Genomic DNA, 15,138 nt, shown 5'->3' with positions numbered 1-15,138 from the left:
TTTCCAAATTTGCTGGCATATTGAGTGCAGCACTTTCACAGCATCATCTTTTAGGATTTGGAATAGCTCAACTGGAATTCCATCACCTCCACTAGCTTTGTTCATAGTGATGCTTCCTAAGGCCCACTTGACTTCACATTCCAGGATGTCTGGCTCTAGGTGAGTGATCACACCACCGTGATCACTCTAGTTCTTCTTTGTTATGTAAAGTTTAAAAATAAAATAAAATTAAAAAAAAAAAAAAACCAAACTATTGTTTCTCTATCTCTTGGTTGAGTTCTTGGAGTAATGGGGTTAAAAGGCTCTTACAGAGAATAAAATGGGACTCATTGATGTAGACCTGGGGCTTCATTCACAGCAGTTTCTGTTCCAGGAGGTGACCGTGACTTGTGTCATATCAAGAATAACAGTCCTAGGGCTTCCCTGGCAGTCAGTGGTTAAAACTCTGCACTTCATCTGCCAGGGAGCACCTTTGATCCCTGCTTGGGGAACTAAGATCCTGCCTGCCACAGCCAAAAAAATTAATTCATTAATAGCCATACCATAAAAAAAGAAAAACAGTCCTGTGTTTTCACATTTGTCAGTTTTATTTATTACAGCTAGGCCAACTGTATGTTACAGGGTTTGAGTGAGAAGCAATCCATTCATGTGTAGAGGTGAGAACCATGATTAGTACAACAAACTGAGCTGCCCTTTAAAGAAATTACTTCAGTTAATGCGTTCTCACATTTTTCTCCCCAGGTTACAACTTGAACCTTATAATTTATGGGTCTAAAAAGGTCTTTTGTAGCATCTCCTTCTGCTGTAATGAGATACATGATAAAAAGTCCATTTGACTCCAAAGAAATGTCTTATTTTGTTTTTCCTACCCTTTTGGAAGCATCATTCTTTGGCCAGATGAAGTTATTTCAACTCAAAAGGCTTTCTTTTCAACATAAAAAGAGAACTTTTAGTTTCTTGTGTCTTTTATAAGTGCCCCACTCTGGTTTGACAGGGGAGAGTCAAGTTCTCTTCACTGGTAGAATAAGCTCTTAACACCTCACTTTCTCTTCTAAGACTAGTCATCACCTTTACTCATAGCACCCCTATATGAAAAAATCTTAGATGAAGAAAGCATGAAATAGGGAGGAATAATAGATGTGTTCTAAAAATGTTAAGTGTCAGGAAATAAAAGCCACTGTAAGGCTCTGAGTGTCTGTTGGAATTCTCGGCACTGTGACCTTTAGGACATTTGTTCCACACTGTGCACAAGACAGCTTTGCTGGGATGATCATCTGAGTTAGCAGGGGAGGTTTGCCATGTGAAACCTCTTCTGAGTCAGCCATTCCCCCTTAAGCACTTCGTAGGTCTTAGTATGGACCTCTCATATGGAACTGACCTTATTGTAAATTCTTTGAGAGGAGGGTTATATTTTTAAAAATTATTTGTATTTTTTCATTTATTTCAATTGGAGGATTATTACTTTACAGTATTTTGATGGTTTTTGCCATACATCTTTGTGAATCGGCCATAGGTATACCTGTGTCCCCTCCATCCTGAATCCCCCTCCCACCCCTCTCCCCACTCTATCCCTCAGGGTTGTCACAGAGAGAGCACTGACTTTGGGTGCCCTGCATCATACATCAAACTGTCACTAGTTATCTATTTTGAATATGGTAATACATATGTTTCAGTGTTATTCTCTCAAATCATCCCACACTCTTCTTCTCCCACTGAGTCTAAAAGTCTGTTCTTTACACCTGTGTCTAAGAGGAGGGTTATATCTTATAAAGTTAAGATAGTGCCTAAAATACAGTTGATTCTTAATGAATATTTGTAGAGTGAAGAGGGAAGATAGGATATGTCCGTGCCTGTGTGATAAGTCACTTCAGTTGTGTCTCACTCTGTGACCCCATGGACTGTGGCCCGCCAGGCTCCTCTGTCCATGGGGTTCTCCAGGCAAGAATACTGGAGTGGGTTGCCCTGTCCTCCTCCAAGGATATGTCCATAAGTAAGACGAAAGAAGAGCTTTCAAACTGAGAATACCATATGAACAAAGAGAAAGACTAGAAAACTGTGGTTGAGGAATCATCACAGAGTTCAGTTGGGTTACAGTATAATGTGTGAAGACACTCTTGGAACCAACAGTTGAACAAAGTAGAATGGGTAGGTTTTCACAAATCATTTCCAAGTTAGGGGGATATTGGAGCCTAAAAGACCAGAATGATGTGATCTCCTTGAAACCAGTTGAATTTCTTCCACTTAAGAGAGAAACACGTTGAAGAGAGAAGAATTAATCCATTGTGAAAAGCTGAGTTTAGTTGCCAGTAGACCCTGCAGCTGTAGATAAGGAAATGTGGATGGAAAGAGAAGGGGAGGCTCCGGAGAACCAGGTCAAGGATGGAGGAGACACATTTGACAGTGAGACCTGCCCAAGGGATTGTACAAGCAAGGGCTGGAAGAAGTTGCTGATGGGGAGTGGGGAGCCAAGAGTTGGAGAACTGAGGACAAAGCCTGAAGGGCTGGAGAAACAGGGACAACCAAAGCATGGGAGAGAGAAGGTGCAATGGAGTCACGTGTCACAGTAGGAAAGGGAGGCCTGCGAAGCGGGCATGTGGCATGGCCTGGGGCGATGGCCACATTTTGCCATCAGGAGTTGAGTTCAGGTCTTAGTCTGTCACCTGTTAGCTGCATGACCTGCAGCCAATGCATAAGCTTTTGGTCCACAGTGTCCTTCCCGTTGCAGTTGTGGTGTTAATGTCATAGTTTAAATCTATAGTCCTTACATAATACTTCAAAAAGTACTCTTGCCTATTCAAATCATAACCAATAAAATGGAAGATTTGGAGTTATCTGTATTTCTTCTGTTCATGCAAGCAACTATATTGCAAAATATACTATTTTAAAAATCTCTTGTAATCTGTACAAAATTGAAGACAGAAAAAAATTTGGTATATGATAGAAGTTTATTGATAAGTGGTAAAAATGATTTTTGCAGTAAATTATGGGGGAACAATTGATGTCAATATGGAAAAAATTAAATTAAGATCTTGCCTTTCACCTGGCACAAAATGCAATTCAAATTGGAGTATAGATCTAAATGTGAAAGGCAAAATTTTCAACTTTTGAAAGAGTATATTTGAAAAATGTCTTTCTGAACCACAGTTGGAAAGAATTTCTAACAAAAACGCAAAAACACAAGACTAGTGGAAAACACTGATAAATGTGCCTACATTAAAATTAAACAGCTCTTTTCGTTAAAGAAAAGTGGTGAAAGAGGAGTAATAAACAAGAAGACTTTACAACATATATAACTGACAAAGGACTAGAAATTAGTATATATAAGGAACTCCTTTTTGTCAATAGCAAAAGAAATAATCTAATTGAAAAAAATCAGGTAAACAAAGTCTTTCTAAAAGAGGAAATCCAAATAACCAACTAGTATATGACTGTCAGCCTTAATAGCAATCAACAGTAGAAAACAGAAATTGTTGAATTGTGTGTTTGATAGACTATCTTTTGCCCACTGTGTTCTGAATAAAGCTCTTGGAATTTAAATATAATTTACCCTGTCTTATCAAGCTTAATTTTTTAAGCACCTTCTGTATACCTAGGACTTGTCTAGCTCTTTTTACTGAGCCTATCTAAGTGAAGGCTTTTCCTTTCCAATTCTTAGGTTATTTATTAATCCGTGTTTTCTTTAGACATCATGAATATTCTTACTGACACTGGAACCCTCAGCTTTTGAAGCAATTTTAAATTTATAGAGTTTGTGACTGTATTGTTCTATTGAAAATACTGTATATTTATTCTGTATTTCTGGGAGAGGCAACATTTTTGTTATTTTCATGGGAAATATTGGCAGATTTTTGCCTTAGAAAATATTATACAATGTTAGTTTTTCCATGTTCAACATCATCGATAAAATGCATTATAAGTGGCATTTTAATGTATTGGTAACCTTCCCTTTTACTAGAAAAAGGAACAATAAAATTTTTCTTATCCTTTTTATTATTAGGGTAATACATTAAGAAAAATCCTCCTGAATCGATACTTTAAAGGTGATTACGGAGTCTCTATAAATGGACACCTCTCTGGAACCTACTGCAAAACTGCACAAGGAGCAGGCAAGATACCATTTTTCCCTTTATTTTCAAATTCTAATAACATCTCTGTGTGCCAGTGTTATTCTAGTGTTTTACTTAAAAATAGCGCGAATGTGAAAAGATTCATTTAAAAAGCACCATCATCAGCCATAGCAAAGAGAAAACCTGCCATTTGTGTCATCTAGGATGGACCTCAGGGCATGATGCTAAGTGAAAGAATCAGTTATATATGTGATCTAAAAACTCCAAACTCCGCGAAACAGAGATCAGATTTGTGGTTGCTGGATGCAGAGAGTGGGGAGTAGAGAAATTAAGTGAAAGTGGTCAAAAGGAACAAACTTTCAGTTAAATAAAGCAGTCTTGGGACTGTAATATACAACATGATGACCGTTGGTAACAGTACTGTATTGCATATTTGAAAGTTGCTAAGAAAAGAGGTGCTAAAAGTTCTCATCACAAGGAATACAAATTAACTTTATGAGATGATGAATTTAATCTTATTGTATTCATCATTTTGCAGTATATACATCTATCAAATTATTAATGTTGTACACCTTAAACTTATACAATGTTATATATCAATTATATCTCAATAAAACTGGAAAAATAAGTATAAAGCACATTAAAAACCCTTTGTATGATTTTGGGTTCAGGGAACAAATTTGAGCCTTTTGACAAAGGTTTACTTATTTATTTTTCCTAATCACAGGAAGCTTTTCTGGGCAAGATTCAGATAAGATGGGGATATCCATGTCAGATATTCAGTGTCTCCTGGATAAAGAAGGTGCATCTGAACTTGTCATTGATGTTATAGTGAATACCAAAAATGACAGAATTTTTTCAGAAGGCATCTTACTTGGCATTGCCTTGCTGGAAGGAGGAAACACACAAACTCAGGTACCTGCTTACAATCATTGTTGTTGGTTACATTTGGTTATTTTGTATTTCTTACTTCTTTGTCTTGGAAACCCAAGTAATGATTTTTCTTTAAGTTTCTCATGACTATCTCAAAAAGGAAAAAAACCCACAATAACTTTGTATCACATTTTCCTTATAAATTTTTTGATTTGCTGTAGTAAGTACATTGTTGTTGTTTAGTCACAAATTCATGTTAGACTCTTCTGTAACCCCGTGGACTGTACCCTGCCAGACTCCTCTGTCCATGGGAGTTGTCAGGCAAGAATACTGGCATGAGTTGCCTTTTCCTTCTCCAGGGGATCTTCCTGATCCAGAGATTGAACCCAAGTCTCTTGGCATTGGCAGATGGGTTCTTTACCACTGAACCACCTGGGAAGCAGAACTTTGCAAATTACTCAGTGAAGCAGAACATTCCAGAAATTCTCATTTGCTTAGGGAAATTTTAGGCTGACTAAGCAGATTAGGACATTTTGACTTATCCAAGAATTATATGTAAAAAAAGGAATTAAGTGCATTTATTAAATGAGGTAATATATATATAAATTCCTCATACAGTACTTGACATTAAAACAAGTTCTGATAATATTCACCATGCATCTCAGTTACTTTTTTAGAAACTGAGAACTCTTCTGTTCCTTCTTCCCCAAATCTGCCGGTGCTTGTTACCCTGCTGCCCCTGAGTAGGTGAAGCTTTCCCTGATGTGGGGAGAGAAGAACCATTCCTTCTTTTCTTGTTCTGTTTACTCATTCAGCTCAGGAGGGGTGACTTGAGAGTCATCGTTCATCTATTCAGTGCTCCACTCCAGTGAGCAGTGTGCTCACCTGCATGTACGATCACACCACTATTTCCCAAAGGCACACACGTGATTTAGAAACTCCTGCCAAGTTGCCCCTGAACTTCCCCACACCTAAAGGCAGAGCTTACTGTGTGATCCTGAGAGCTGGCACGTGTTCCCAGGGAACAGGCTTCCTCTTCCCGGCCCTGCCACTCACCAACCAGGTATTTCCAGGTTTGCCTTGGTCAGGAAGGCAAACAACTAATTGGAAATTCTAGAATCTATTTTCCCTATTCATGGCAAGTAGACATCACATCTTATTAAGCACGGAAAAAAAAAAGAAAAATCATGTTGTTTCTAAAGATATCTTTCCAAAACACATATTTTTCTCCTGCTTCAAGTCAGTCACTTTCCTCTATAAAGGTAAATGCTCCTTCATGATCTAGTCTCTTCAAGTTTTCTAACTTTCCATTCTTACTCTGTCTCTCCCCGCCTCCATCCTTTCTCTTGTGCACCAGCTGTACTAAGCTCTTTATAGCTCCTCAGATGTGCTGTGCCATTTCTCATGTCACTTTCTCCTCTTTGAGGACTCAGCTCATGAACTTCTCTGGGAAGCCTTCTGTCCACTAGTGACTCTATGCTTCTGCTGTATCCTGCAGATATCTGCAGTAGCATTTCTGCATTTTGTGTGTGTGTGTGTGTGTGTGCCTCTTCATGAGTACAGCAGGCTCTGTCTAGTGAATTATGAATCCTTAGAGGTTGAGACCACATGTTTTCCATCTTCACATCCCTTGTTTCTGGCACCATGTCTGGCCCAGCCTAGGGATTCAGTAAATAATCGGAATGAATGAGTGGTCCAAGTCCATTTCTATTCACAAAGTCTTCACTATTTGGCTGTGGCCTTTGGGACCACTTCTTTATCTGAGCTCCCATAACATTTGCTTCTTGGATGCTCACTTGGCATTTTTCCTGTGCTGCTTTGCTTGGTTGTTATCGATATGATATTCTGTTTCTCCAGTTAAATGTCATCTTCTTTAAAGTAGGGGGATCATGTCTTGTTCTTCGTATCTACAGCTTTATAGCCATTTGACAAATACTTGATGAAATAGAATTCAGTGATTTTTGTTTATGAAAATCTTTTAAATGGGTTATGACAGTCTTGTTTACCAGCCTTACACTATCCAGATTTCTTACTTATCTACATCACTGTGTAACCCAGATGTCAACTGTGTGCTCCTGGCCCTAAGAGGTCTAATTGAGGTCAGCTAGAATGCTTACCCTCCCCAAGACTTCTGTCAAAATCCAGGGGGATTTAGATTCTAATTGTCTCATTGGCCACTGTTGTCTTGCTTACTTAGTTCAGGGATTGTCTTGACACCCAGCTTCTGTAGTCCTGAATTAGGGATCTGATGCCCTTTCTTAAGTTTTACCCTCTTAGCTACATAAATCAATTTATATGTTTAAATGTACTTAATTAAAAATTGGTTGAGGGGAGGAGAAAGAAGATGGTTAAATTATAATTTCAAATTGTACACTAATAATAGCAACCATGAGAATCAGTTCAGTTCAGTTCAGTAGCTCAGTCGTGTCCGACTCTTTGTGACCCCATGAATCGCAGCACGCCAGGCCTCCCTGTCCATCACCAACTCCCGGTTTTCACCCAGACTCACGTCCATCGAGTCAGTGATGCCATCCAGCCATCTCATCCTCTGTCGTCCCCTTCTCCTCCTGCCCCCAATCCCTCCCAGCATCAGAGTCTTTTCCAATGAGTCAACTCTTCGCATGAGGTGGCCAAAGTACTGGAGTTTCAGCTTTAGCATCATTCCTTCCAAAGAAATCCCAGGGCTGATCTCCTTCAGAATGGACTGGTTGGATCTCCTTGCAGTCCAAGGGACTCTCAAGAGTCTTCTCCAACACCACAGTTCAAAAGCATCAATTCTTCGGTGCTCAGCCTTCTTCACAGTCCAACTCTCACATCCATACATGACCACAGGAAAGACCATAGCCTTGACTAGATGAAACTTTGTTGGCAAAGTAATGTCTCTGCTTTTGAATATGCTATCTAGGTTGGTCATAACTTTCCTTAATGCCTCCTAAATACTGGGCACTCTTCTTAGTGCTTTCTGTGTATTAGCTTGATTTATCCTCACAACAACCTGTGCAGGAACTTGAGTCCTATCTCATCTTACCAAAGAAGAATCTGAGATACACATAAGCTCACATGGCTGTTTAGAAATCAAGCTAGGATTGGAGCCCATGCAGACAGGCTCCAGTGTCTGTGCTCTTAACCGCTATAAACATCTCCTTTCAGGACTTTCTTGGTGGTCCTCTGGTTAAGAATCCAACTTGCAACACAGAGGTCATGCAACCATCTCTGGTGGTTGAACTAAGATCCTACATGCTGTGAAACAACTAAGCCTGCACGCCACAACAGAAGACCCCATATGATGCAGCTAATAAATAATAAATATTTTTAAATGTCCTTTCTAAAATATCCTTCTGTCTACTCACTCCTGGGAAGTTTCACTGACTGATCACCCTGTATTACACCCTAGTATTACTTCATCTCTCTGGGTCCTCACTTCGTTTCTCTTCTCTGCCCTCTCATTTCTAGTCACCCTCCATCCTTCTTGGGGGAAAGTCCTTCCTCTACTGTATGGAACTGTTTATCTATCACCTTGGCTCCTGAAAAAAAACAAGGAGTTTCCCCTTATACTCTGAAGTTTATGGAGGTGGTTTCCTAACCAAAACCTGTACCTTTGTGAGGGATTGAGTTGTTATGCTAGCTCTTGAGATTATATATATATTATAAAAGCATACTATTTATCTTTATTAAAATCATACTGTTCAGCTTTGTTGTTGTTTTTGTTCAGTCACTCAGTTGTGTCTAATTCTTTGCGACCCCAGGGACTGCAACATGCCAGGCTTCCCTGTCCTTCACCATCTCACAAAGCTTGCTCAAACTCATGAGTCAGAGATACCATTCAACTATCTCACCCTCTGTTACCCGCTTCTCCTCCTGCCCTCAATCTTTCCCAGCATCAGAGTCTTTTCTAATGAGTCATTTCTTCGCATCAGGTGGCCAAAGTATTGGAGCTTCAGCCTCAGCATCAGTCCCTCCAGTGAATATTCAGGATTGATTTCCTTTCTAGTTTTTAAAAGTCCATGTAAATCATTTGTTATTTTGAGCTTAAAGGGTCATTTTATATAGTGATTTAGAGTCAGAGAATCTAGATTTAAATCCTATCTCTATTACTGTTATATAATATTGGGAAAGTCATTTACATTCACCAAACTTTATTTTATTGATATATAAAATGAAATAAGCACGTTCTGTTCATCACACAGTTGTCCTGAAAGAATCAATGAGATAATACATGTCAAGGAACAATAAAAATTATAAAACTTTGGTTAATAGAACCACAATGTTCTATAACTTCCTCATTAATATATAGGAATCCCTTTCTGCCTTCTAATACCATTGTATTGAAAATATTAGGGTTAAAGCATAAGTGTAATTTATGGGACTATAGAGGTCTCTGAAATCTGCCTTTATCCTCTGAATTAATAGGACCAGCTTGATGGTTGCACTGTGGTTGCTATGGTTACTGTGGCTTTTTAGCCTGCTTTCTTGAATTGTTGCTAGCCCTCTACCTAGTGCTTCCCCCTTGTAGGTATGAAACTGACTTGTAAGACTTTATGAAAACGCTTTGAGAATGTGCATCACCCACAGTAGAAATTTCAAGACAGGTATCCATTTCCAGGCCTGATGTCATTAGACAGACTCGCACCTGCAAGTCCCAGGACCTGTGAGTCATGGTTTCAGGCACTCTTTCAGAAAGGGTATCTGCAAGAACCAAACTCCCCAAAATTGTCTACTCTATTGCATTATAGTCAATTCTACTTGATCTGAAAGTCATTATTTCTTCAGATGTTTTCTTCCCATTGTCTCTTATCAAGTTTATATAACTCTTCTCATATCAGTACAGTGACTGGAATTACTATCTTTATTAATTATTTTTACTGTATTTCTCTTGTTTGTGTTGTGTCTGTCCCATGGTGTTAGTCTTAATAACTTAAATTTGCTTGTCCAGAGCATATCACGTTTCCTAACTCATACCTCTTCTTGATACTTCTCCAAGCAGACAATGATTAGGGCAGATGATCTCAAGGTTTGTTATTTCCAGAGATGTGTTTTTATCATACTTTGACTGTTGAATCCTTTCCACATCATTATTGATTGTGCAGTAGAGTTCACTTCATGCATTTTATGGTGGGCTTGTCCTAGATCCTGTGCAAAGCAAGGTAGCTAATAAAATACCCAAGGGACTTAGTGTCTACTTATCAGTGGGTTCCTGTGAGTGAGGCTGCCGTGGTAACACAGTCTAAATTAAATATACAGTAATTTAGGTAAAGAGAAAAATAACTTTGTAGGCTCACATTTACCAGGATGATCACAGAATTAGTGGTTGTTTTCCAATCTAGATTACAGAGTCGTGAAGGCAGGAACTGTAGCTATTTTTCCTGAGTGTTCTGTCACTTCACAGCATGGGGCCTGGAACATAGTAGGACCTCAATACATAGTACTGCACAAAACATGACTTCATAATAATATAAAAATTAAAGAGCTCTTTGCATACCACTGTTACAGTGTTCTTATGAAATTTTAAAACAAATAATCACTAAAGGTGGCTTCAATAACATAAAATTATGTTGAATTTTAGTGGAAAGTACTAAGCAAATATAAGCTATTATTAGGACACAGTAAATAGTATAGGAGACTAGTAAAGCTGTCAGTTTATGAAATAATCATGAGCAGCACATTAAATATGGGCTTTTATCCATAATGCTTATGTTTATTTGAAACACCCTTGGGGGTTGGTGTCTTAAAATATGTTTTCTTGCAGTATTCCTTCTACCAGCAGTTACATGAACAAAAAAAATCAGAAAAATTCTTCAAAGTTCTCTACGACCGAATGAAAGCTGCTCAGAAAGAGATAAGATCAACAGTGACAGTTAACACCATCGACTTAGGTAACAAGAAAAGGGATGATGACACAGAACTGATGACGTCTGGCCCACGGATGAGAGGTAAAGGACTAGTTGAGTATTTGGGAGAATGAGTAAGAGAAAAGAAGGTAACACAATTTTTAGAGCTCATTTATCTTGTCATCTCACTTACCTTAGTCTAATTATGCCACTTGTGCCTCTGTGTATGGAACACTGTCCTTGAATTATTGTGGTCATGGTATTGACCTTCAAACCGCTCTGTGGGGTCTGCCTCAAACAAGGAATTATCAGTGCAAAGCAACTAGTGACATGAGAATATTTGATTTCATCATGAAATTCATGGTAAAAAAGAACTACCCATCCCTTCTGAACACTCATGAAATGTAAACTGTAAGAACCAGAATTATAGCACTAAACTCTATGAAAGATTCTTGGAATTTGAAATAACAAAGTCATCAGGATAGTAAAAACGAATTGTATAAATATTTTGAACTTTGTACTATTTTCTCACTTTCTTGTATTTAGGAGCTCTTAATTTTATATTTATCAGAAAGACAGGAGCCCTTCTAAAATGGGCTAAGCATTAAGATCTTTTTAAAAAAATATCCCAGTGCATATTTAATTTTTTGGTTGCTCCTTCAGAATCTTTTGGGATAAGTTATTGCACCTCTTGTCAGGTGATTTGAAATCCAATTGTTAGAGAATTTGGGTAACTGTCTTTTTTTAATTAGCAAATGGAAGTTAATTCATAAATGTAAGAGTACTGCTTTATTTTCAGTAAGGGATTCATCATTACATTTAAAAGAGGGAATGAAAGGGCAGTTAACAGAAGCTTCTTCGGCCACATCCAAAGCATACTGTGTATACAGAAGAGAAATGGATCCAGAAATAGACATCATGTGTGCAGGACCTGAAGCGGGAAATGCCGAGGACAAGTCCACCGAGGAAGTCACAATGAGCCCTGCCATTGCCATCATGCAGCCGATTTTGAGGTTTCTGCAGTTACTCTGTGAGAATCATAACCGGGAGCTGCAGGTACTTATTCTGTTTTGTGTGAGAGCTGAGCATCCAGCCTATGATGTTAGTGATTAAATTCAGATAAAACTAACAAGTCGTTTTGGAGAGATAATAAGAACAATAGTGCTTTTCTGAAATGGGAAGAAATTTTGGTATCTGGGTGAAGAAAAATGAGAAGAAAATTCCTTTATGCATTCCTACAGTATCATTCTTTGCATTCTCAACTCACATCTCTTCAGTCTCAGTGGGTATCATCTAACTTTAGGACTCCGAGATTTGTTGAATAAGGTCAGTTTTGCCTCATCTGTGCCTTACAGGGTTTTGTAAGACTTGGAGGGCCTTCATCATTGCCAACTCAGTTCATGTTTCTTGAGTGAGGATACAGAGTATCTTTATATTTTATTATAAACAGAGTTAATATATGTCTATTATAAACAGTTAATATATGTTTTTATTATAAACAGATTAATATAGAAGAGGATTTTCTTGCTTTTGAAGTTTAATTGATTTACAATATTGTGTTAGTATCAGGACTACAGCAAAATGATTCCGTTTTTTTAATATATATATATATATACACATACACACACACACATATCTTTAAAAATTATTTTCCATTAAAGATTATTACAAGATATTGTATAGTTTCCAGTGCTATACAGTAAATCCTTAATGTTTATATATTTTATATGTGGAAGTGAAAGTGTTAGTTGCCCAGTCATGTCCGACTCTTTGTGACTCCTTGGACTGTTGCCCAGCAGGCTCGTCTTCCATGGAATTCTCCAGGCAAGAATACCGGAGAGGGTACCCATTCCCTTCTCCAGAGCATCTTCCTGACTCAGGGATCAAACCTGGGTCTTCCACATTGCAGGCAGATTCTTTACCACCTGAACCACCAGGGAAGCCCTATTTTATATATGGTAGTGTGTGTTTGTTAATCCCGTGTGTGTGTGCTCAGTTGCCAACTTGTATCTGACTCTTTGTGGCCCGATGGACTGTAGCCCAACAGGCTCCTCTGCCCATGGAATTTTCCAAGCAAGAATACTGGAGTGGGGTGACATTTCCTCCTCCAGGGAATCTACCTGACCCAAGGACTGAACCCATGTCTCTTGCGTCTCCTGCATTGGCAGGTGGATTCTTTTACCGCTAGCATTACCTGGGAAACCCTTTAGTAGTTACCTTACCAAATTGCAAACATCTGTTAGATCATAGGAAAAGCAAGGAAATTCAAAAAAAAACAACATCTACTTCTGCTTTATTGACCGCGCTAAAGCCTTTGACTCTGTGGATCACAGCAAACTGTGGAAAATTGTTTAAAAGGTGGGAATTTTGTTTAAAAGGAGACCATTTTACCTGCCTCCTGAGAAACCTGCATGCACGTCAAGAAGCAACAGTTAGAACCTTACATGGAACAACAGATTGGTTCAGAATTGGGAAAGGAATACGTCAAGGCTGTATATTGTCACCCTACTTATTTAACTTGCATGCAGAGCACATCATGTGATGTGCTGGGCTAAATAACTCACAAGCTGAAATCAAGATTGCCAGGAGAAATATCAACCAACTCAGATATGCACATGATACCACACTAATGGCAGAAAGCAAAGAGGAACTAAAGAGCATCTTGATGAGAGTAATAGAAGAGAGTGAAAAAGCTGGCTTAAAACTCAACATTCAAAAAAGTAAGATCATGGCATCAGATCTCATCATTTCATGGCAAATAGATGGGGGGAAAATGGAAACAGTGACATACTTTGTTTTCTTGGACTCCAAAATCACTGAATGGTGACTGCAGCCATGAAATTAAAAGATGCTTTCTCCTTGGAAGAAAAGCTATGACAAACCTAGAGAGTATCTTAAAAAGCAGAGACATCCCTTTGCCAACTCACTGGAAAATACCCCAATGCTGGGAAAGATTGAAGGTAGGAGAAGGGGACGACAGAGGATGAGATGGTTGGATGGCATCACCAACTCAATGGACATGAGTTTGAGCAAGCTCTGGAAGATGGTGAAGGCAGTGAAGCTTGTTGCGCTGTAGTCCATGGTGTCTCAAAGAGTTGGACATGACCTAGTGACTGAATAACAACAGTTACTAGATTAATTATTACTAAGTTAATACTAAATTATTACTAAATTGTGTTTAATATGTATGTATGTGTTTAATATGTATGTCAGTACATATTGAAGTACGTCCTTTTTCTTTAAGTAGTTATTTATTTATTTGGCTGCATTGAGTCTTAGTTGCACACACAGGATCTTCACTGTATCATATGAGATCTTTTAGTTATGGTGGGCAGGCTTTGGAGCATACAGGCTATGTGGGCTTCGTTACTCCACTGCATGTGGGATCTTACTTCCCTGACCAGGGATCAAACCTGCATCTCTTGCACTGCAAGGAAGAGTCCCAATGATTGAATCACCAGGAAAGCCCCCTGAAGTACCTCATTCTTATAGCTTCTAAGTATTCCAGTGTTTGTATATACAATTATTCATTAAATTGGTCCCATTGTGATTGGTATGGTGTGATTTTCAGTTGGGGCTGTTACAAGCGGTGTGCTCTGGATCTCTTTGTAGTTGTCTGTTACTCAAAATATTGACAGGTCCTCCAAGTTGCCCTTCATAGTGGTTGTATCATTTGAAGCTGCACTATGTATAAGGGATTGCTTAGTTGACTATTTGATTGCTTCTTTCCCTAATTAACTTCTTCTGGTTTCCTTTTTCTTTTCTCCTTACCTGCTACTTAATTATTTTTGCCCTTTGTATATAGTTTTAAGATAATGACATTGAGAAATGTTTTTTATGAACTGTATTGATAAATATAGATGCTTGAAAAATATATCGCTCTTTTCTTAATCCCAAGAGAAATGTAATAAATGTGAATACTTCCTTACAAAGAGCAGGTCCGTTCCACATTGCCATGGGGATCCTCTTGAGTTGAAAAAACACCCATAGAAAGAAAACTGAAAACATTTAGCATAGTGATTTTTTTTTTAATGCCTTGGGTATATTTTTTTCTGTTTAGCACTTCCTGAGGAATCAAAACAACAAAACCAATTACAACCTTGTCTGTGAGACCCTTCAGTTTTTGGATTGCATTTGTGGAAGTACAACAGGGGGCCTGGGACTCTTGGGTCTCTACATCAACGAGAAGAATGTAGTGCTGGTCAACCAGACTCTGGAGAGCTTGACTGAGTATTGCCAAGGTCCATGCCATGAAAATCAGGTAAGTGAAAGCAGTCCTTCATGAAAATTATTCTGACCAGTTAGCCAAAGGATCAACTTGGTGAAAGAGCCAAGCTTTGTGTGCATTTGAAAGATCTTTCTTTTACTTT

The 15,138-nt window shown here is 38.5% G+C and overlaps 1 protein-coding gene across 2 annotated transcripts in view; it reads left to right on the top strand.

The window, feature by feature from the left end:
- The window catches only part of ITPR2 (inositol 1,4,5-trisphosphate receptor type 2), a 589,849-nt gene that overhangs the window by 395,368 nt on the left and 179,343 nt on the right, over positions 1-15,138 (top strand). For both annotated transcript variants that reach the window (XM_025285009.3, XM_025285008.3), the window contains 5 exons: positions 3,998-4,106; positions 4,795-4,982; positions 10,687-10,870; positions 11,568-11,824; positions 14,829-15,029. In XM_025285009.3, coding sequence (XP_025140794.1) covers positions 3,998-4,106; positions 4,795-4,982; positions 10,687-10,870; positions 11,568-11,824; positions 14,829-15,029 — 939 coding nt within the window. The remainder of the gene's footprint in view (positions 1-3,997; positions 4,107-4,794; positions 4,983-10,686; positions 10,871-11,567; positions 11,825-14,828; positions 15,030-15,138) is intronic.

The sequence above is a fragment of the Bubalus bubalis genome, chromosome 4 (assembly GCF_019923935.1).
Source record: "Bubalus bubalis isolate 160015118507 breed Murrah chromosome 4, NDDB_SH_1, whole genome shotgun sequence".
In the NCBI taxonomy this organism is placed as follows: Eukaryota; Metazoa; Chordata; class Mammalia; order Artiodactyla; family Bovidae; genus Bubalus; species Bubalus bubalis.
The sequence above is the reverse complement of the archived record's forward strand: the minus strand, read 5'-3'. Positions and strand labels throughout refer to the sequence as shown.